The sequence below is a fragment of the Aotus nancymaae genome, unplaced genomic scaffold (genome assembly GCF_030222135.1).
Source record: "Aotus nancymaae isolate 86718 unplaced genomic scaffold, 86718_ANA_hifiasm-v0.15.2.pri h1tg000039l, whole genome shotgun sequence".
NCBI classification, from domain to species: Eukaryota; Metazoa; Chordata; class Mammalia; order Primates; family Aotidae; genus Aotus; species Aotus nancymaae.
The window spans coordinates 7,907,636-7,929,705 of NW_026988453.1; the positions used below are offsets into that span (position 1 = coordinate 7,907,636).

Here is a 22,070-nt window from a genome sequence, read left to right on the forward strand (position 1 = left end):
GCCGCTCCTGCAGGCTACCTCCTACTGAATTCATTATGTTGCCTGGCACTTTCCGGCATCTCACCCTGATCTTTCTTCTTCTTTTTTTTATTCTCAAGACAGAGTTTCACTCTGTCACCCAGGCTGGAGTGCAATGGTGCGATCTGAACTCACTGCAACTTCCGCCTCCTGGGTTCAAGCAATTCTCCTGCATCAGCCTCCTAAGTAGCTGGGACTACAGGAGTATGCCACCATTCCCGGCTAATTTTTGTATTTTTAGTAGAGACTAGGTTTCACCATGTTGGCTAGTCTCAAACTCCTGACCTCAGGCGATCCCCCTGCATCGGCTTCCCAAAGTGCTGGGATTACAGGGATGAGCCACCCTGATCCTTATTCTAATCCTGTAAGCAAGGCCTTGCTCTCCTTGTTTTACATAGGAATAAACCGAGACTCAGACAGGCTGAGTAACATTCTAAAGGTCACACAGCTAGAAAATGGCAGTGCCAGGGGTCAAGGCCAGGTCCATCTGATAACAAATCCATACTTGTTAAATATGATTCTGGGAAGAGTGCCTGGGTCCAGCTTCTTCTCTGCAGTGTTGTTCTCCGATGTTGCAAGTCACTTAATCTTTCCCAGTTTTCTTGTAATGAGATGGTTCTGATAGGTGGTTTTTGATGTCAGTCTTGGCCATTATGTCATGATTTTCTACTCAGCTGTGAGCTCCTCAAGGGCAGAGACTAAATATCAGTCAAGGTTACTTCCCTTGCGTCTCTCATTCTCCTTACATGGAGTGGACCCATACGTGTCCGTTGAATGGATATTAGACTAACTGAGGCTATGGTGGATGGGTAGGAGAGGGGTGGGAGACTTATTGCATGCAAATAAATTGACATTGAGTTATAGGACACAAGTCTAGCGGGGGCTGTTTTTTTCCAGGCACTTTGGGTTTTTTTTACTTATTCCCTTATCCTGCAGGGCAGCTGTGCTCACATCTCACCATAGTCCAAGCTTAGGAGGTCTTAGAGGGGCAAGCTCCTGGCTGTACTAGACCAATGTTAGACCTGGTGTATATTTGATGAGTGAGCTGCACTCTTGACCGTTTCTGTGGTTAAGCATGAAGGGTTGTAATGAAGGAAGATGGGTGACACCAAGTGCAGTTGCCATCAGCAGAGGGATGCCCAGGCTGGGACAAGGGGAAAGAGAAGAGGGGGTTCTGTCATCCATCTGTGTCTGGGATAAAGAAGGCAGAGAGGAGAGTTGCTTAGGCTAAGGAGAGGGATTTCTGAACGGGTCTACGTGAGCTTGTGATTTGGGTGGCTATGGAGAGAGAGTGGTCTTGACCTTGAGCTGTGGCTGGAGCTGGTTATCTGTAGTGGGCAATCAGGATTCAGCAACTGAGTGGCTATGACCCACCCTGCTTTTCATGTTTTGGAATAGCTGTCTCCTAGTCTGTAGCCAGGAAACTCAGTCTTCTATACTCAGCTCAAAGTGTTGCCTCCTCCATGACGCATTCCTGGAGGCCCTGGGAGAGGTCGCCACTCTCCTCTGTGTTTCTCCAGCATGATTAATGGGAGGCTGTGCTTGACATTTCTCACTGAACTTTTGGAGCTCTCAGCACCTGACCAAACACATCATGAGTTCAAGGCCCACGTGGAAGTGGGATATAGAAGAGTGACTGTTGAAAATGACCAATTCTTCCCCAAGAGTGTGGATGGCTGTGTCTGCAGGGTGGATCCTAGTTCCTCCCTGGGTGGTTGCCTCACACTCCACACTCAGCACCCTCATGCCTGCCTGCTGCCTTCTTCAGGGGCAGTGCTCTGACCCCTGTTTTCTTTCCAGAATCGCTCAGTTCGCTCCCTGTGTATTTATTGATCACCTGCTTCTTGTGGACCTGGCCCGCAGTGATGAGAAAGGGGACACCAAAGCGCCCTGAGGTATCATGGTATAGAAGGTATCGAGCAGCACCATGCCATCAGCGCTCATCCGGCCATCAGGTGCTGACAGTGTGGTGTGGACCATGGGGGCTGCGGGTGAGCAGGGTAGTGGCTGGGTGTGGGATGGAGCCCCAGGGTGAACATCACTGCCTTCCTTCTGCAGGACATTGTCACTGGCCTTTCTCCCCTTGGCACCAGGAGAAGCTGGTGAGGTAGCCACACGGGCTCTAGAGCAGTTTCCAGATATGCCTGACCAGGAGGCAGCAAGGTTTGAACCTGTGCCCCTTTCTCTGGAGGGACGCTGGGAGCTTCCCACCTGGCTGTCCCCTGCAATTGGCTTTGGTTTCCCCACTAGCTTCCTCGAATGTGTCTCCTACCCTCTCAGGGCCCCAAGGAATCACTTTGGAAGATCTGTCACCAGAGGACCTCGGCTCTCCGGCCCTGGAGACAGAGGCCCTGACACAGCAGACAGGCTGGGATGGCCAAGGTGGAGGCGAGACATTGTTCCTCTGGCTACTTTATTTCTTTGGTTTGTGGCTGTTTGACAACAGCAGTAAAAACAGCTTATAAATTAGGTGCCTGGCTGTAAACTGCAGCACCAGCCACTGTGCAGGGAGCAGAAGTGCTCCCCGCCCTCCAGCTCCCTGCAGGTTCCTCAGACCCATCAGGCCTCATCCTCTCCAGCACCCCCAGGCCTCAGTCCTGAGGCTCAGATACAGACAAGGGCAGGGGCAGGAGGGCCCGTATCTCCCCACTCCCAAGTGCTTTCTCTGATCACAGAAGGGCCGGAGAGCCACTGTTGGCTCCTCAGAGGCTCTTTAAACAGAGAGATGTTTATATCTTTTCAGGGTGATCCAAATTACAAGCAGGGAACTGGAGCCCAGGGAAAATAAACCAAGGGATACAAGGTAGGGATTTTTTTGTAAAAGCCTGGTTTAAATCAACCTCCAGGAGACCTCAAATGAGGCCCGTGGGGAGGAGGAAGTGCTGGAAGAAGAAGATTGGCAGGTCTGGCTCTCCAGAGTCCAGCGTGACCCAATGCCCAGTTCCTTTTTGCTCTGGGCTCAGCTTCCCCCGGTGTACAGTGGCCTCTTCTCTCCCAGCTTGCTCAGGAGGCCGGTTGATCTAATGGAGGAGCTCTGCAGAACTGAGGATGGAGTCCTGGTGCAGCTTTGAGGCTCTGCCAGGGCAGACCAGATCTTCTGACAGCCATCGACTGCATCGGTGACTACAGGAGGGGGCTGACCTGAGGCCTGTATGGAGGCGCTTGCTCTACCCCTTGGCACGGACTGTCTGTCTGGTCTCCTGCCATTTCACCTTTCTGCTCCAGGCCCCACAGGTGCCTCAGACCCTGGGTCAGAGCCCATGGGGTCTAAGGTCTTCATTCAATAGTGCTCCATGCCAGACTCTATGCGAGAGGCCTTGAGGTATAGGTGCCAGCTAGAGCTTGCCCTTAGAGTTCAGTTCCTGAACACAGAACACAGCTGCTTTGACTCAGCACCCCCGGTTCCGTGTCTCCGCTCATCCATCCACCCCCTGGCACGGCTGTATAAAGCTCCTACAGCTGGGTTATTACTCTGCATTTGTTTGTGTGTTTTCTTTGACGGTGTGAAGTCATTTTGCATGTGCATCCTGCCTACATGAGGACAGCTTGGAGAGCAGGAAATGGAACTGCTCCCTCTTATAGATCTGGGATTCTGCTCTGGGAGCAGGCCTGGTCACAAGAATGCCAATAGGCAGGGAGAGGAAACCCGGGGTGCACAGGGAAATGGTACCCAGGCCACATGTGTGTGTGCATGCATGCAAATAAATTGACATTGAGGGATAAGACACAAGTCTAGTGGGGGCTGGTTTTATCCAGGCATTTTAGTTTTTTATTTATTCCCTTATCCTGCACGACAGCTGCACTCACATCTGACCCTAGTCCAGACTTAGGAGTTCTTAGAGGGGCAAGTTCCAGGCTGTGTTAGACCATTGTTAGATCTGCTGTATATTAGACGAATGAGCTGCACGGCAATGTACCATTTCTCTTTGATATAGATGACATTTCTCACCTACTGGAACTATCTAGGAAGAACTTTGTCAAATCTAAGGAGCTGTGTGACTTTAGGCAAGTCGCTTGACCTCTCTGAGTTCAGAGCGTTCATCTTGGAAGTTAGGAAAGGGATCCCTGTGAAATTGTTATGAGGATCGAATGAGGTAAAGTCAAAGTGCCCTAGAATGACTAAGATTCTGTAACAACCATTAAGATTAGCAGAGCTGGATCATGGTGAACACTAGCAGGAAGCTAAGAACTCCATCAGGCCTTACATAGGCTGTGCTTTCTTTCACCACTTGTTTTAGCCCGCTCATTTTTCTCCAGTGCTCTTTCTCTGTGTAGTGTGTCTGTGTTTCATTTTACACACACACACACACACACACAGAGTTGTCCAGATCCCTCTGTACCCACATAGATTCCCGAAACACAGATATGTAAGACATATGCACAGCTACACCTTTCCACACTGATAAAAACACTCACGAACATGCACACACAGATAAAGAATCCCCCAATCACGTGCAAGCCAGTGAGGGCAAGGATGTACGTGAAGTACACACACGCAGCCCCAGTAGCAGATGATTGATGGCTGACCGCTTCCGCGCCCCCTGCTGCCTGTGGCACCCAGGGACCCATATTTTTCTACAGTGTGGGGTCCTAGAGCATGAGTGAAGGCTCTTGGGCTGACAGCCCCATTCATTACCACCCTCAGCCTGCACCCGGACCCAGGAGCCGTTCAGGTGACTGAATGTCAATCTGCATGCATTTGAAGGAGTTTCCTGGGTCAAGAGTTCCCTTTGGGGCACCAGGCGGACATCCTGTGGCTAGCCTATTCCTAGTATAGCTGTCCACAGTAGAGGGGCTCCTTGGTGGGTAACTGCTCCCCAAGGGAGGGCCCTGAGCTTCAGGAAATGTGTTTATGGACCATTAGGAAAAGCCTGCATCTCACTGGGTGGGCTTACAACATAACAAGGAGTTCCATGTTAGCCAAATGGGAGTTAAAAGATTGTCCTCATTTCTGAACTTGGTTTCAGTTCTGAAAAGTCTTCTAAACAACCTGTCCAGCTCCAGATGTTCAGGCCCACCTCTGTCCTCCCAGCCCCAGCTCTGGGACCATCAAGGCCTGGGGCAGGTGTTCCAGCCATTCTGGGACTCCTCAGGACCAGGGACCCAGCCCTCCTCCCACCACGGTGATCAGTACACAATTCAATGTGAAGTGGATGGGGGGTGATGACTTAACTTTGGCTTTGGACAAATTACAACTGACAGAATACCTAGGGTTTCCATGAGGCTTGACCCCAAGATGAACCAAACTTAGGAAAGTTCCACTTTCCTCATGGGTTGAAAATCACAATTGGCTGCAGGGTACACAGGAAGGGGCTGGGGTGTGACCGCTGTCTCCTGCCCTGACTTCTTGCCTCCTGCTACCAGACAGTGGTGGTGTTGGCTGGGGGTGCGGGCTGTGAGTGTGGGGGATACATGGGTGAGTGGTAATGGCTCTCGGGATCTCTGCTCTGGTTCTACTGTGGCAGGAAGAAAAAGGTCTAACGCCAAAACTTTCCTCTCTGCTGTCCCCAGTGCAGTATTTTTCCACCTACTCCTCTGGCTTCAGTATCGATTTAAATAGAGAGAAGGCAGGTGGGGAGAGAGGAGAGAGACCAAAGGAACTGGAGACAGATGACAGCGGAGAGGGGAAGAGGAAGAGGAAGGAGGGACTTGGTGGGCGGGGAGAGAGGCCAGGCGAGCAGAAAAGAAAACGGGAGCTGAAAGAAGATAAGCAGAGGAAGTCGGGGCAAGAAAATGCAAAGGGAGAGAGAGAACAAGAGGAGGGTGGGGGAAGCTCAGCTTTGCGGGGGCTTGGCAGAGACTCCTCCTCCAGCCAACTGAGGAATCTGCCTTCCTAAAATCCATCTGGAGCCCAGCGCACCCCAACCTGGGGAGAGGGAAGCAGGGATGTGCCTTGTCTGGTGGCATGGTCCTGGTGGTGAGCTCCTGGGCTGCATGGGGATGTGTGAGTAGGGCTGTGCCACCCTCTGTGCCCACCTGATGGGAGACCTCTCCCCCGACCCCAGAGCCTCCGACCGTGCCTCAAGCACAAACCACGTGCCTACCATTATATTCCTTTCTGTAGAAGAAGGCACTCGGCATGGAAATCATCCCTCTGTTTGACCCAAGAGAGATGTGACCTCTGAAAGGAATCCCCCACTCCCGCCCCTGGCAGTGCCCAGCCAGGAGAGGTGTAGGCTCTCTGGAGGTGATTCCCACACGTGGGGATCTGTTTGTTCCTTTCTGTCCTGTGGCTTTGGCTTGGGAACAGACTCACACACAGTGGAGTTTATGGGTACAGTTGGATGTATCTGTGTTGCCATGACCACAGTGAGGGCTGCCCCTGTTTTCTCCTCTACCCCATACTCTGCTCCTTTCATAGGCTAAAACCTCTATCTCTCTCTCCTATCCAAGCCCTAACCAGGCCCAGGCCTGCTTAGCTTCCCAGATCAGAAGAGGTCAGGTGTGTTCAGGGTGGCATGGCTATAGTGTCTCTCTCTCTCTCTCTCCCTCTCCCCCTTCAATTCCCAATTCCTTCCTGCCCCCTACCCACCACTATTCCTAATTTCCATAGGACTTAACGTCCACCACCTCCCATCCCCCAACCCCCCATCCCCATCCCTGTTTCTCACTCTGGAAGGAGTAAAGCTATGCATGTTTATCTTCTAAGACTGCAGGCTCCCAAGAGCTGGTCCCCACCATTGTGGGTGGGACAGCATCCTATGCTGTGACAGGGGGCAGAGGGGTGAAGGGCCTTGGGCTGGGTGTGTGAGACTGGTGGGACCTGGGGTTTCCGGCATCCTCTGAGGAACTGTCCTCTTCTTCGTCAGGTATTCCTTCAGCACACCCCGTCCTGGTCCCCAGGCATCTGCAAGGACAAGCCTCTTAAAACTTGTTGCACTCTTTCTTCCAATTCCTGGTCAAATTCATCTTCCCCTGTGAGCTTTCCCCATTTAACTCCACCTGACCTCAAACACCAGGACTCCTCTCCGCCTTTCAGTCTACTCTGGAGTATTGATCTGCGCTTGCTTCTGTGGTACGTGCTCCCGTCTACATTTCATGCTGGATTTATGTGTCCAGCCCCCTCTGCAGCCCTGGGGAGTAGTTTTGTCAGTCAAGGACAACTTGCTGTGCCCGCCTCCAAATCCCCTCCCCAATACCAGACCTCTGTCCCATGGCAAACCCATTCTGTGTAGACTGGCAGGACCAGCCTGCCTCCGTTTCTTCCACTCAGCCCCACCTGCCCACAGGGACGGGCACCGGGGCCATGCAAGACCAAACGGCGCCTTCTCCGAGATTTGATGTCAGGATATGAGCTCTGTCTCTGGACTGTGAACTGCAGGACAATTTAGGCTTGGGATCTCAGGGACCACATTTTTTATTGCATGAAAAGAAACCAGCAAATGGCAGGAAACAGTGTCATGGCTAATATGTTATGTTTACCCATCATTCTGGGAATTCGTTGAGGGCAAGGGCTGTGTCACCCTTATCAGACTGGAACTCCCTACGGGCAGGAACGGGTTTCCCCCACTAAATTGGGATCTCCTCTAGGCAGGAGTGACTCTAAAGCAGATTAGGTGCTAAAGTCCTGGTAGTATAACCGGTAAAATATCATGCATTTAAAGCTCCTCACTGAGGCTTAATCCCTTATTCAGATATTTTTATAAAAATTCCACCTGACGATAAGCTCTACCTGGGTAGTATCTATCTCATTTGCCACTCGAGGTACTGAGTCTGAAAGAAAGACAAGGCAATCTTTGCCTTGGGGAATGTACAGTCCTGGAGCAGAAGGTGTATATGCTATGATGGAAATACATAGAGAGTCCAGTGGGGAGCAATGGCAACACTGTCTCAGGACGGGTCTGGAAAATCTTCAGAGAAAAGATCCCAAGCCAATTCCTGAAAGAGGCACAGGTGTCTGTCATCTGGGCAGAGTAGAGAAGGCATTCCAGACCAAGGGAACAGTCTCAGCAAAGGTGTGAGGTGCTTGGGAAGGGGAGGTGGGTGCCAGATGTTGGGGGACGGTGAAGCTGAATCACCCCCAGGTGTCCAAGGGCGTCTTCCCATACGCTCCTCTCCCAGATCCTCCCTTGCCACAGTCTTCAGTGGAACCATCTTCTGCTGTTTGGAATCTACGGTCCTTCAGGGCAGACTGAAGATCCTGGGCCATTAAATATCCTTCAAATGACCTCCTTCCTTAGTCCTCATCTTCAGGCTACCATGAGTCAGAATTCTCCGCTGCAAGTCCCACTAACCAACTCTCTCTGTTAGAAGCACAAATAAAATATGAAATCTACAGAAATATAAATGGAGTGGCGTATTTCATCAGCTTAGGGTACAAAGGTCAGCTGGGCGTGGCGGCTAACACCTATAATTCCAGCACTTTGGGAGGCCGAGGCAGGCAGATCACCTGAGGTCAGGAGTTTGAGACCAGTGTGGCCAACATGGTGAAACCCCGTCTCTACTGAAAATATCAAAAATTAGCCGGGCGTAGTGGTGGGTGCCTGTAGTCCCAGATACTCAGGAGACTGAGACAGGAGAGTCACTTGAACCCAGGAGGCGGAGGTTGCAGTGAGCCAAGATAGTGCCGTTGCACTCCAGCTTGGGCAACAAGAATGAAACTCTGTCTCAAAAAAAGGAAGGTCACAGATCTTTGAATACCTAAATCAATCCTTTAAGCAGCCACTTTCCCCATTGAGCAGGCAGCCTCTCTTAGTACCCTCTCTTCCTCCCCAGTGCTTGACCCGGCAATGGACAGAAAAGCCCTAGGGCTTGTGTAGTGTGATGGGTCAGTAAACAGATCACTGGAGAGCCTGCCCAGTCCCTGCTTCTATCACTGCCTCCTGAATGATGGCTCCGCATTGGTCTCACACAGTCCAGTGGGGTTTTCCCATGGCAGCCTTTATGCCTTTGCCGATCAGACGCCTGCTCAGACCCGCTCAGGGCTGTGCCACTTCTGGGTTTCTGATACAGTGCAAATGAGCTTTTACTCACCTGCTTTGCTACTGTCCCCACAGGTCACCCGCTAAGTGGCTGGATCTGGGAGAGTTTCTAGCCACTGCCACACTAGCCACACTCTGTGCCACACTCTGTGCCAGAACCGGCCACCTTGCCATCAAGGTAATGCAGGGTCCAGTATGAAGGCAGACGGTTGGCCTATACCAGTGCTTCCCAAACTTCACTGTGTGTTAGAATCACCCGGAGAGCTTCTTCAAACACAGATCTGGGGGCCACGCACTCAGACACTCTGATTCAGTATGTCTTGGATGGGGCCTAATAATCTGCATTTCTAACAACTCCCTCAAGGTGTTGACGCTGCTGGTCCACAGGGCTTTGCTTAGCCCTGTCTGCAATTGCCCTCAGGATGAATTCTCCCGTGGGGCCCCTGCTGTCTATTCTCACCGGTAATGTGTAAGGTCATTACCATCTCAGTCCATCAGGACCTACTGAATTAGAGTAAATAAGAGATCAGCGTCCTCATCCTTTTCCTTTCAAGAGGCTCCCTGGGCGCACTATGCAAATGTGTCTACAGCTTCCCGGCTACCTTCGACTCCTCTATTCCAATAGTTCTCACAGTGGGGTCCTCAGACCAGCAGCAACAGCATCACCCGAGAACTTGTAACTTAATGGAAATCCCAATTCTCAGGCTTCAGCACAGACCTCCTGTGGGCAGGAGTGAGGAGAGAGCTACTCTTCACTGGGTTTTTCATGAGAAGGCAAAGCAGAGTGGGGTGAACATTTTAGGATTGGCTAGTTTGGGTAATGTCAACAGGCTTTAAACTACAGGGGTGGTCTCCATTGCCTGGGACCTGGCCCCGGGATGCTTAGGGCAGAAGAAGATTGCTTCCCAGGGTAGAAGGGCCAGATAGAGGTCTGGCTCTGGGGGGGTTAGTTTGCACATCAAAGGCCTGCTCCCACTGAGCCCAATGTGCCCTTTAAGAAGGTGGCTAGCCCAGGGAGGAGCAGTCTCTCTCCCGCCAGAAAGATGTTTAAATGTCAAAACATCATAATACATATAGAAAGTTACACCCACTGATTCAGAAACTCTGGGGTGCAACTCAGCACTCTGTTTTCACAGCCTTCCAGGTGTTACTGATGCAAACCACAGCATGAGATCCGTCGCTCTACTGAAGAGCCACCAGAAGGGCAGCCTTTGCTGAGTACATAGGTCCTGTCAGCCCCTCTCCTAACTCTACCCAAGCTCCAGGGGTGCTCGGTGACTTTCCTAAGGTGATTGGCTGGATCAATCCAGCAGCTGTCAGCCACACACCAAGAGGCGGGGCAGGCGGAAGTGGCTGCACAGTACGGTCACCGTGTCCAGCCCTGCACTGCAGGCTGTGTGCCTTTGGGCATGTCACTAACTTCTTTGTGTCTTCTCAGCAGAATGTGGCAACAGAACCGAACAATCTCCAAAGTTTCTTCCAGCGCTGCTGTTTCTTGATTCTCCTTATCACTCCTGAACGTCCTTATCTGTAAAACAGCGACACTGCCCACCCTGGAATTATAGAGACGATGAAACGAGGTGATGTGTGCGGAAGCACTCAACATCTGCTACAGGCTTGATAAATGTTAGCTGAATTTTAAATGATTCTCTTGTCCTTCCAGTTCTGCCCAAACTCGACTTTTCCTTCTATCCACCTCTACTCTGCGTTTACAGCAGGCCTCGGGAACCCTCTCCTCTCCAGGATCGTCTGCTCCTTACAGAATTAGCATCCTTATACCCAACAAATATTATGAGGAGAATAGTCCCCCATACACTTCCTAAAGAATCTGGGGATGGAGGGGAGGACTGGAGTCCTGGCTCTGCCACTAGCTTGCTGTGTGACCTTGGACAATTTGCTTAACTTCTCTGTGCTTCTGTTTCCATCTCTGTAAAATGATGATGGATTTAGTATCCTTACGTCCCACAAATATTGTGAGGGGAGGAGTCTCCCATCTACTTCCTCAAGAATCTGGAGATGGAGGGGAGGACTGGGGTCCTGGCTATGCCACTAGCTTGCTGTCTGACCTTGGACAATCTGCTTAACCTCTCTGTGCTTCCGTTTCCATCTCTGTAAAACGATGGCTCTTCATAGCACCCACATGAGAGTTTTTGTAGGGATGAAATGAGTTAATCAATACATGTGGTGAGATTCGAGCAGTGCCTGGCACGGAGTTGTGTAGGTTAAACAGCGCCTAAGTCTAAGTCTTTGGCACCCGATAGGTGGAAGGCCTCGGACACGGTGCTGGGTTGGAGCACCGGCCTCCATCCCTCTACTCAGCTGCTTCCTGTTACATCTCACTTCCTCTCCCCTTCTAGGCCTCAACCTGGTCCTCTGAGGATCAGCTCGGAACGTCTGCACCGGAAGGAGGACCCTCGAGTTTCTTCACTGCCTGTCAGCAGCCCCTCTGCCTCCTCCCTGCCCCCGCCCCTCTCTGCTAGGGCGCCTCTGCCAACGGCTGGTTATTTATATCCCTGAGCAGCTGCTGACAGACAGCTGGGAGCTGGGAGGCGGCTGACAGGGACGAGCGAGGCAGAGATGACAGGGTTGTGGGCGGCGCTGTCACTCTTAGCAGGACTGCTGGGCAGCGCCCCCTCCCCTTCACCCAGGGAGGTGAGACTTAGACAGGCTGACGGGGGCCATCTGGGAAGGGGCACCTCGAAGGGCAGGGAGCCAGGGCTCTGAACCCCGGGGATGGGGAGGCAGCTGGGGTTAGAGGCAAGGACTTTGCCCGCTTGACTTTTTCCGGAAGGGGTGGAAGCAGCTGTGGCTTAATTATATGGGCACTTGCCCGGGGCATCTGCAGCTCACAAGCTGTATGACCTTGGGTAAGTCACCAACTCTGGGATTTGGGTTCCTCTGAGGAAAGTGAGATGGTTGGATGAGATGCTTGCTGAGTTCTCTTTCAGCCACGTTGATGTAGACGTTACAAACACAAACCCTGGAGTCTCTGAATCTTGGCTCTGCCACTAGCTTGCTGTGTGACTTCAGACAACTTACTTAACTTCTCTGTGCTTCCATTTCCATCTCTGTACAATGGTGGTTCTTCATAGTACCCACATCAAAAGGTTTTGTGGGGATGGAATCGGTGAATTGTGTAGGGATGGAATTGGTGAATGGCATGTCGTTGCCTAGGTTAAACAGAGCCTAAGTCTTTGATTCTTTGCACATGTCCTCTTGCCTTAAGAAGGTAACTGACTGCATGAGAAATATTAAAAGTGAAGGGTGGGGACCTTTATGTGGATATTGCCACGGAAAGGTGGAGGTTTTATAGGCTTATATGCCTTATGTCTTCAAATGAGTGAGCTGCAAATTGGGAAATGTTTAGGCTGTGCCTACATTTATTCTGAGCCTGAGTCCTGGTCTTCTGACTTCTGCTTCTACCTGTAATCTCTGGGGACTGTCGTTTGGTCAAAACAGCAAAAGGTCAAAAGGTGGTTGTTCTCTTTTTCTGACTCCGTCTCTGTCGTTCTCCCTCTTTGCCTCTCCTGTCTTCTTGCTAACCCTTTGCTGTCCTTCTATTTTAAAAACTAATATCTGGTCTTGGAGAGGACAGAATCCCAAGCATGTAATTAAGTCCCTGGGCACAGCTATGCCTACAGCACCAGCCTGGCCATCAGGGTGGCATGGGGGCTGAACAGGAATCTGGGTGGGAGCGACCTTGAAGCGGGGAACATGTCGTCCACCAGCTCTGAGCTCTGCCACACACTGACAGACACACTGGGTTTGCAGCCACACCTCAGCCGTGCTGTCTGGGAGCAGTTGAGCTTGGTGTGAATGATGTGCGTTTCTCTCTTTTACTAATCTTGGCCCTTAGGAAAGGAGTATCCCCAAAACAGAGGAGGGGAGAGAGGAAGGCAACGGAAGCTAACAGGTTACCATGGAAACCAGCTGAACACAAACTCTCAGCTTCAGCTAATACTTGACTTGCAAGAATACGTCCATAGCCACAACTTAAATGAAACACACACACACGCACACACACATACACACACCTTTAAAAGAAGGATAAATGTTGACTCATTCGTCCCTAATCACAGCAATTAGGTTCTAACGTTGGAGTCCAGATGAGAGGTGAGGATGACGTGAATCTGATCTGTTTCAAAGAAGCTCCTTGCAATTCACTCTTTTCTTAGAAACCCAGGGCATTGGTTTCAACATCCTGACCTTGCACAGAAGTCATGTAGGGAGGATTACAAGTCCCCCTAAACCCCTTAATTCTTTGCTGTCATGAAGGCCATATAGACCTAAGTTAAGGTGTCTGGTTTGAAAGAATCCCCTGCCATTGACCAATCCCACTACACTGGAGGAAAAAGGAAGTGTCAAAAATGGTTGGACATTCATTAAACATTTCCCGATCACCCACTACGTGCCAAGTGCCAGAAATTTAAAATGATAATAAAAATAAAAGATCTTGTCCCTGTCATCCAGAAGCTCATAACCCAGGCAGTAGGAGGTATGATACAAATTATCTGTTACTAATAATAAGGAATCCACATTTGCAAATGGTTTTTATATATGCATGAATATTGCATTCAAGGTGACCCCTATGATGTCACGCTTTCCAGAGCAGAAAAAGTGAGAATTGAGGCTCGAGAGAGAAAGAGCTGATCTGAGACCGCGTTTCCTAACACTCCTAGGCCTCCATATTCACACATGCCCCAGCCACAAGGCTGCCAGCTTCTTTCCCACCCTGGGGTCACTGCCTTCCTAACTCACAGGCTACCTCCTTGTGAAGGGCGTCAACCTCGCACTATGGAGCACTACCAGAAGCAACGCAGTTGTTGTGAGACACCCATCGGGAAGAGAGTTGGCGAAGGTGTCTTTCAAACGAGCCCACTGGCTGTGTGCTATCGTCCACACCCTCTTCCAACAGTATCTCATTTAAGCATCCAGCAGCCCTCTAAACCCTATTTGGCATGTGAGTTACCTGGCCTCAGGGAGGTTACAGGTGCACAAGGTCATACAGCTGGTCTGGGGAGGAGCTTGGATGCCCCCCACGTAGGTCTGTGGGTCTTCAACGCTTTCCCTCGCTAGTCCAGACACGCAGATCTGGGCTGGAAACGTTGGCTTGCCAGGAGGTGTCGGCCTAGAGCCAATTAGCTCTCAGTCTGTGAGTCCTCTTTCCCGCCTCCCGACAGCGAGCCTCAATTCTGTACATTCTTTTTCCACTTCAGGGTTGGATTTCCCTCTCGTCTCCCCACGTTTGGAAAGTGTCCCTAATCACCAGAGAATCTAATTACCACTCCTTCTAAGCGAGTTCTCGGTCTCTGTTATGCAAATGTGGCTATAATTGTGTCAGGCAGGTTTTGGTGTCGATTTCTCTTTCCTTCTCCCGCCTCTCCCCCCATCTCCTTTCAAACGAGAGTTGCAGGCTCCCCTTTTTATTGTAAAGGCCTCTAGGGTCCCGGCTCCCTGAACCACACATCGGCTGGATTACCCACTCTGGATCCTAGGAGCCACAACAGGCCCGCCTCAGGGCAAACAGAAGGAAAAACAAACAGCATTTAGTGGAATTTTATTTCTTTGGAGATGCAAATCAGAAGGTTCCCGATGAGCTCTGGGAACGTCTGTGTGGGGTGGGAGGAAGTTGGCTCTGTGAACAGGAGCAGAGTGCAGGAAAACCAGCCCCTGTGCAGCTGGAGGGGCTGAGGGCATTCAGGGTGGGTCCGGGTGTGTGGGACAGGCATGGGAGGAGCGGGAGGCCGCACCAAGCCCCAAGCCACGACATTTGTTATTTTGTTTCATTAAAAGTTTCCAGGTCCTTTCTGAGTGGAGGCTGTTAGGATACCCTGGCCCGTTTTCCTCACAGCCTTAGCGGCAGAGTGGGCGCTTCCAGGGCTCCTCAGAGAGCCCCCAACTTATTCCCTATCCCTAGGGAAAATTCAGGACTGGCTTCCTTAGCTGCTCTCTCCTCCTGATCCTTAGAGCAGGAGGCGGGGAGGCTCTGGGTTTGCCTGTCAACCCAGAGCCTCTCCGCCTCCTGCTCTATTCATTCTCTCATTCAACAAAACCTTGAGTACCTACTATAGTACAGGCAATATTCTAGGTACAGGGAATTAGACCTGAGTTTCCGATCTAGTGGAGGAAGACAGAAAATTCACAAATAAATAGATATAGCGGAGCAGGTGGCAAAGAGTGTTCAGAAGACAAACCAGGGCCAGGTGCGGTGGCTCACACCTATAATTCCAGCACTTTGGGAGGTTGAGGTGGGGGATCACCTGAGGTCAGGAGTTCAAGACCAGCATGGCCAACATGGTGAAACCCCTTCTCTACTAAAAATACAAAAATTATCCCAGCATGGTGGTGCATGCCTATAGTCCCAGCTACTCGGGAAGCTGAGGCACGAGAATTGCTTGAACCCAGGAGGCGGAGGGAGGTTGCAGTGAGCCAAGATCACACCTCTGCACTCCAGCCTGGGCAATAGAGCAAGACTCTGTCAAAAAAAAAAAAAAAAAAAAAAAAACACAAAAAAAAGATAAACCAGGATGAAGGGGATACCAAGTGATGGGGATGGTGCAGTTTGGCAAAGCTCTCTGATAAAGAGACATTGGAGCAGAGCTCAGTAAAACATGAGGTCTAAGCCTGACTCCACCTGGCAAGCTAAGGTTTCCAACCCAGATGTCCTCCTGCTTGTCTGGGACCAGGGGGAAAGTGTTGAAGAGCCACAAACCTGCTCTCTGGGAAAAGAGCTTCCCAGACAGAGGGACCCCAAGAACACAGGCCCAGCTGAAACTGCCCAGGTGTTCAGGAACAGCCAGGAGTCGTATGGCTGGAATGGGGTGAAGTGGGATAGGGTGGGAGGAGAGATCAGAGCTCACGTAGCTTTTGGGAGTCATCTGCCGGCCTTGGATTTTGCTCTGAGGCCATTGGAGGGTTTTGAAAAGAGGAGTGACGTGACCTGACATTTTATAAGGACAATTCTAATGGGGATTTGGCAGACTGTGTGGGGCAAGGCTGGAAACATGGAACAAAGTTCAGGAGATTTACCAACACAGTAGTCAGAGGGCCTAGGTGGCAGCAATGGAGGTGGTAAGAAGTCCCCCAAGCCAACAGGATTGGCTGCTGAATCGTATGTATGACGTGAGAGAAAGGAAGCACTCAAGTGTGATGCTCTGGGTTTAGCCTTAGCAATTCTAGCGGCCATTTACTAAGGCGGGAAAGAATGGGGACAGGAGCAGCAGGCTGGGGGAGGGCATCAAAGTTCTGCTTGAGAGATGTTAGGTTTCAGATGCCTATTAGGTATCCACATGGCATCGCCAAGAAGGCAGTTGGAAATCGGAGTATGGGGTCCAGAAGAAGAGGTCTGGGCTGGAGATGTAAAGTTGCATGAAGTCGGTACTTAAAGTAATGAGAATGGATGAGATCACCTGAGGAGTGAGCCCTGGTAGAAACAGAGGTGGTCTGAGTCTGAGCCCTGGCACTCCACTTGCTATTTTGAAGTTATTTCCGGCAGATCTGTGGTAGGAGAGAGATTCTTCTGTTTAAACTGAGGCCTGGGTTTTAAACATGCTAACTCCTCCCTACAAAATTCCAGCCCTCAGGACTTTAGATCCTTGAGAGGTGAACCAAGACAGCCCCGGGCCATGATGGGAAAGAAACACAGAGGGCTATTCCATGCGTGACCTGGACAAGCCATGTATCCCTTCCTAGGCCTCAGTGTTCTTTGTAAAAGGAGTGGTGAACACTTGGTGTCTAAGAGCCCTTCCAGCTTGCTTGCATGCAATGAGTTTTAACTCCAAAAAGTCTGATGCACTTAGCAATTGTGACTGGCCTCGAGAGATGGTTGGGTTGACACCCCATTCCCCTCATCTGGCTCTCGTTATCTACCATATAAAGTTGATCCTCGCTTTTCACAGATTCTGTATTTGCAAATTCGCCTGCTACCTGTAATTTATAACTCCAAAACCAGTTCTTGGGGCCTTTGGCCAGTCATTCGTTGACATTCCCAGAGCTGCAAAAACTTTTGCCCGATGTGCTTGTTCTTAGCTGAGGTCAAAACAAGGCTCCGTTCTGCCTTCTTGCTCTGGCTGTCATGTGGTAAACAAGCGTCCTTTTCACGATTTAGTGTCATGTTTTTCCCATTTTTATGCTTTTTATTGGTGATTTTGCTGTTTAAAATGCCCCCCAAGTGTAGTGCTGAAGTGCTGTCTAATGTTCCTGAGCACAAAAAGGCTGTTATGAGCCTTACAAAGAAAATACCTGTGTTAGAGAAGGTTCATCCAGGCATGAATTACAGCACGGTTGGTTGGCCATGAGTTCCATGTTAGTGAATGAACACTACTATATAGTAAATAAAGTGTCTTTAAACAGAAACACACACAAAACAAGGCAATGTATTGATTGGTTGATGAAAATATTATGACCAGAGGCTCACAGGACCCTAACTCTCTATTTCCCCTGGGACCCATGCTTCACTATTTGCTAATTCAGTATTTACAGTGATCTATAGAATGTAGCTACTGCAATCTATGAGAATTGACTGTATTAACTTGTTTTTTCAACCCCTGTATGCACACACATAGTTTCATAATTGCTAACCCAAACCTCTGTGAAGAGCAAATTTACTTATAGCATTGTGTATATGTACACAATGTACACAAATTTACATACGGCACTTGTGTATAGTTCTTTCTGCTGCTGCCCAGCAAAAGCCACATTCAGTACAGTTCTGGTCTTCAGTCTTAGAGCATCCATTTAAAACTGTTTTCCACAGTTACTTCTGTGAGGTATTTTCTTTTCCATCTCTTTCAATGTAACAATAGGATTTATTTGCATCGCAGTTTGATTTCTTAGTTTGTATTCCATTTTGGGTTCCCAGCAACATTCTGGTCAATTTTTAAAAGTTGCAGACAGTAAAATTCACTTTTTTTACTTTGTGTGCAGCATTTATTTCAAATGTTTGTTAAAACAGCATTGTTATTTCTCAGGACAAGCGCAAAGATCACCCCCTGGAGAAGCTTAGGAACTTTGTACAGAACTTTACACAACAGAGGAATTACTTTAGCTTAAACCTGTCTGCTGACCAGAGAATGGAATTCTGCGTGGACTCAAGGAACAAAAGGAAACTAGGCCGGGATAAGGAAAAGGAAAGTGCCCATCTGAATCCCACTTCAGCTGCCATCAGGGCACATCTTGTGATGGTCACAGATTGTAGGCGGTTTTTTGGATGGTTCGGGTTCAGCACAGGATTCCATTTGTCTACTTGGCTACACCCTTGGCTGAGGTGCCATGAGGTCAGTGTCACTCAAGTTCCTGACCAGCCAATCTCCCACAGAGAAGAGTCCCAAACTGAGGATCAAGTTCCTCCGGAAGTCATTCCTATCAGTGGCAAAACAGTAGACGCCCCGAAGCCAATCTCCCACGTTGTCTGGTATTTCGGGGGTCTCATTAGCCGAGCCGGCAGCGCTCACCGGGACCCCTCTGGAAGTCATAATAGGAAGCTTCGCACAAACCTCGTTGGAGGCTAAAATTCACTTTTTATGGCACATGGTACAATAGGTCTTGACAAGCATAGGGTTATGAATATACTACCACAATCATGATAGAGAACAATTCAATTACTCCAAAAATTCCCTTGTCCTGCTTCTTTAGAGTCAACCCCTCTCCCCACCACTAAGCCCTGGCAACCACTGATCTATTTTGAGTCCCTATAGTTATGCCTTTTCCGGAATGTCATACAGAAGAAATCATGTAATATTCAACCTTTTGGGTTTGACTTCTGTTACTTAGCAAAATGCATTTAAGATTCCTCCATGCTGTTGTAACACGTGGTTGTTCATTTTGATGGCTGAGTAGTATTCCACTCTAGCACTGTTGGAGGTACCACAGTTTATCTATTTGCCAGTTAAAGAACGTTTGGATTATACCAGCTTTTGGTAATTATGAATAAAGCTGCTGTTAACATTTATGTAGTAGTTTTTATGTGAACATGAGTTTCCCTTTTTATGAGCAGGTGGGATTGTAGTCATATGGTAAGTATTTATAAGACATTGCCAATTTGTTTTCCAAAGGGGCTGTACCATTTCATCCCCACCAGTAATGAATGAGAGTTTCAGTTGCTCCACAGCCTCACCAGCACTTGCTATTGTCAGCTATATTTATTTATTTGCTATTCTAATAGGTTTGTGGTGGTATGTCAATGTAGTTTTAATTTAGCATTTCTCTAATGACTATGATGTTAAACACATTTTCATACGCTTATTTTTCATTCCTATATATCTTTGGAGAAGTCCTTATTCTAATCTTTTGTCTATTTTTTTTTCTGGTGGTGTTTGTTTTCTTATTGTTGAGTTTTGAGCCTGCCTTCTTTCCTTCCTTCCTTTCTTCCTCCCTCCCTCCCTCTTTTCCTTCCTTCCTCTCTCTCTCACTTTCTCTATTTTCTTTCCTTCCTCCCTCCCTCCCTTCCTCTGTTTCTTTCTCCCTCCCTCTTTCTTTCTTTCTCTTTCTCCATTCCTTCCTTCTTTCTTTTCTTTTCTTTCTTCAGAAAGAGTCTCACTCTGTTGTCCAGGCTATAGTGTGGTGGTGATCGTGTCTTACTGCAGCCTTGAATTCCTGGACTCAAGGGTCCTCCCGCCTTAGCCTCCCAAGTAGCTGAAGCTACATGTGCATGCCACCATGCCTGGCTAATTTTTATTTTTACTTTTTGTAGAGATAGTGGGGGTCTCATTATGTTGCCCAGGCTGGTCTCAAACTCCTGGAGTTAAGGGATTCTCCTCCCTCAGCCTCCCAAAGTGCTGGGATTACAGGTGTGAGCCACCACACCTGGCCAAAGTTTCTTCAGATATTCTGGATAAAAGATGTGATTTGTAAATATTTTCTCCCCTTCTGTGGCATATATTTTTATTCTATTAACAGTGTCATTTGCAGAACAAATTTTAAATTTTGAGAGTATCTATCTTTTTTCTTTTGTGAATCATGCTTTGGGTATTTTATCTAAAAATTCTGACTAACCAAGATCTCACAGATTTTCTCTTATGCTTTCTTCTAAAAGTTTTTTAGTCTTACATTTTACATATGAGACATATATAAACGGATGCATTTATTTATTTATTTAGTCTCTCTCTGTTGCCCAGGCTGGAGTGCAGTGGTGTGATCTCGGCTCACTGCAACCTCTGCCTCCTGGGTTCAAATGATTCTCCTGCCTCCACCTCCCAAGTAGCTGGGATTACAGGTGCACACCATCACCCTGGCTACTTTTTTTTGTATTTTTAGTAGAGATGGGGTTTCACCATGTTGGCCAGGCTGGTCTCAAACTCCTGGGCTCAAATGATCCGCCCACCTCAGCCCCTCAAAGTGCTGGGATTACAGGCGTGAGCCATCACACCCGTAAACTAATGCATTTAAAATTAATTTTGGGTTAATTTTATAATAACTTTGAGAGGTTTAGGTTGACAGTCTTTTTTTTCCAGCACCATTATTGAAAAGACTTACCTTTAAGTGGTCTTTTCCCATCAATTAACAGACTGAGTTCTATAAGGAGTTGAAATGGTAGAAACCTAAAAAAAGCATATGGAAGGTGGGAGGATCAGAGAGATGGTCCATATACCAAATAATTCACACGTTGCTCGAAATGAGAGGTGGTCAAGAGCACCTGTGTCACCTAGGACATTACAGAAATCGAGGGGAGGCTTTGGATGGTCCACAAGTCATGAAATGAAGAGAGGGTTGTTGAGCCAACGGGCAGATCTTCAGGGGAAGAGTGAGCCTCCCTGATGTCCCTGTACAGGCAGCAGCGAGGTACATGACTTCCCCGGGCTCTGGCTCCTTGGAGTGGTGGGGTGAGGTGGATGCTGCAGCGTGGGCTGGAAGCCAGAGTGACTCATCCGCCCAGGGCGAGCATCTGGGGCAAATGTTGTTTTGTTTGCTCTCGCAATGAACCCCATTACAATAACAGCACCGAGGTGTCCCAGTGCTTTGACTGTTCTCTCCCTGGGCTCCTAATGGAGATTGACAGAATCTAGAGTCCCGAGTAATTCTATTGTCAGTTTCAGCAGCCTCCTGCACCTCATTAGACAAAAGCAGAGAGAAATGAGCAAAGAAGGAATGTCAGCCTCAGAACAGAGGAGGCCTGCTAGAGTAAGCAGCTTTCAGGAGATGACAAAGTAATGAGGAAATTATCTGGGCTCTCCAACCAGCCCCTCTAGGCTCTGGGTGGGAAACTGGGACGTCTGTGTCACAGCGCTGCAGAACACGGCCAGCATGAACGGTTCAGTTTCAACTGCAGTCCCTTTTCTTTGAGGGACTGAATGAGGGAAGGCTAAGACAGAAATCTTTTGTGTTGTCAGCCTTTGCATTAGAGGCTTCTCCTGGTGGTGGGGCCTAGCAGGGGAGGTGTTTCTGGGTGGCTTGGGTTTGAGTGGCAAGTGGATGGTGTCAGGGGTCAAAGCTGTATTTGATTGATCTAGACCTTTAGGATTTCACTCAGGATGGATGAATTGTCTCCAATTTGTAGGGAGAGAGAATCCTAGGCTTGTAGGAAAGCCAGAATCCATCATTGTCACACACTACATCCTGTCCCCAGCCTTGGCCAGAAGCACACACAGATTTATGTAGATAAACACATGACATACTTACCTTAGTGTGTTCAGGCTGCTATAGCAAAAATACCTTAGACTGGGTAACTTATAAACAACAGAAATGTCTTTCTCATGGTTCCAGAGGCTGGGAAGGCCAAGACCAAGGCACAGGCAGGTTTGATGTCAGGTGAGGACGCTGCTTCCAAGACGGCAGCTTCTTGCTCACGTGTTGTAAGGGGCAAGGTTGCTCCTCTCAATCCTTTTTATAAGGGTGTCAATCTCATCCAGGAGGGCACAGCCCTCATGACTTAATTACTTCCCCAAAGGCCCCACCCCTTAATATAGGACATTGGGTAGTATGTTCCAACAGGAATTTTGAGCAGACACAACGTTCAGACCATAGCAAAACCCAACACTTATGTATATAAGCTCATGTACAAATACACACAACAGTAAGGCATCTACTCATCCTTTTTTTTTTTTTGAGACAAGGTATCACTCTTTCAACTCAGGCTGGAGTGCAGTGGCATGATCACGGCTCACTCCAGTTCGAACCTTGGGCTCGAGCAATCCT

The 22,070-nt window shown here is 49.0% G+C and overlaps 1 protein-coding gene and 1 long non-coding RNA gene across 2 annotated transcripts; one reads left to right on the forward strand and one right to left on the reverse strand.

Annotated features, from left to right (window-relative positions):
* Window positions 1-5,723: 5,723 nt before the first annotated feature.
* Window positions 5,724-8,163, forward strand: LOC105722135 (uncharacterized). Its single transcript, XR_001108500.3, has 3 exons — window positions 5,724-5,935; window positions 6,828-7,033; window positions 8,080-8,163. It is a non-coding gene; the product is annotated as an uncharacterized LOC105722135 (long non-coding RNA).
* Window positions 8,164-18,144: 9,981 nt separating this feature from the next.
* Window positions 18,145-18,412, reverse strand: LOC110569572 (mitochondrial import receptor subunit TOM6 homolog). Its single transcript, XM_064360193.1, has one exon. The coding sequence runs from the start codon at window positions 18,410-18,412 to the stop codon at window positions 18,188-18,190; it is 225 nt and encodes a 74-aa protein (XP_064216263.1). The 3' UTR covers window positions 18,145-18,187.
* Between the last annotated feature and the right edge of the window lie 3,658 nt (window positions 18,413-22,070).

Excerpts from the sequence above, each read along its gene's own strand:
- LOC110569572 (XM_064360193.1), bottom strand. The coding sequence starts at position 18,412 with ATGACTTCCAGAGGGGTCCCGGTGAGCGCTGCCGGCTCGGCTAATGAG.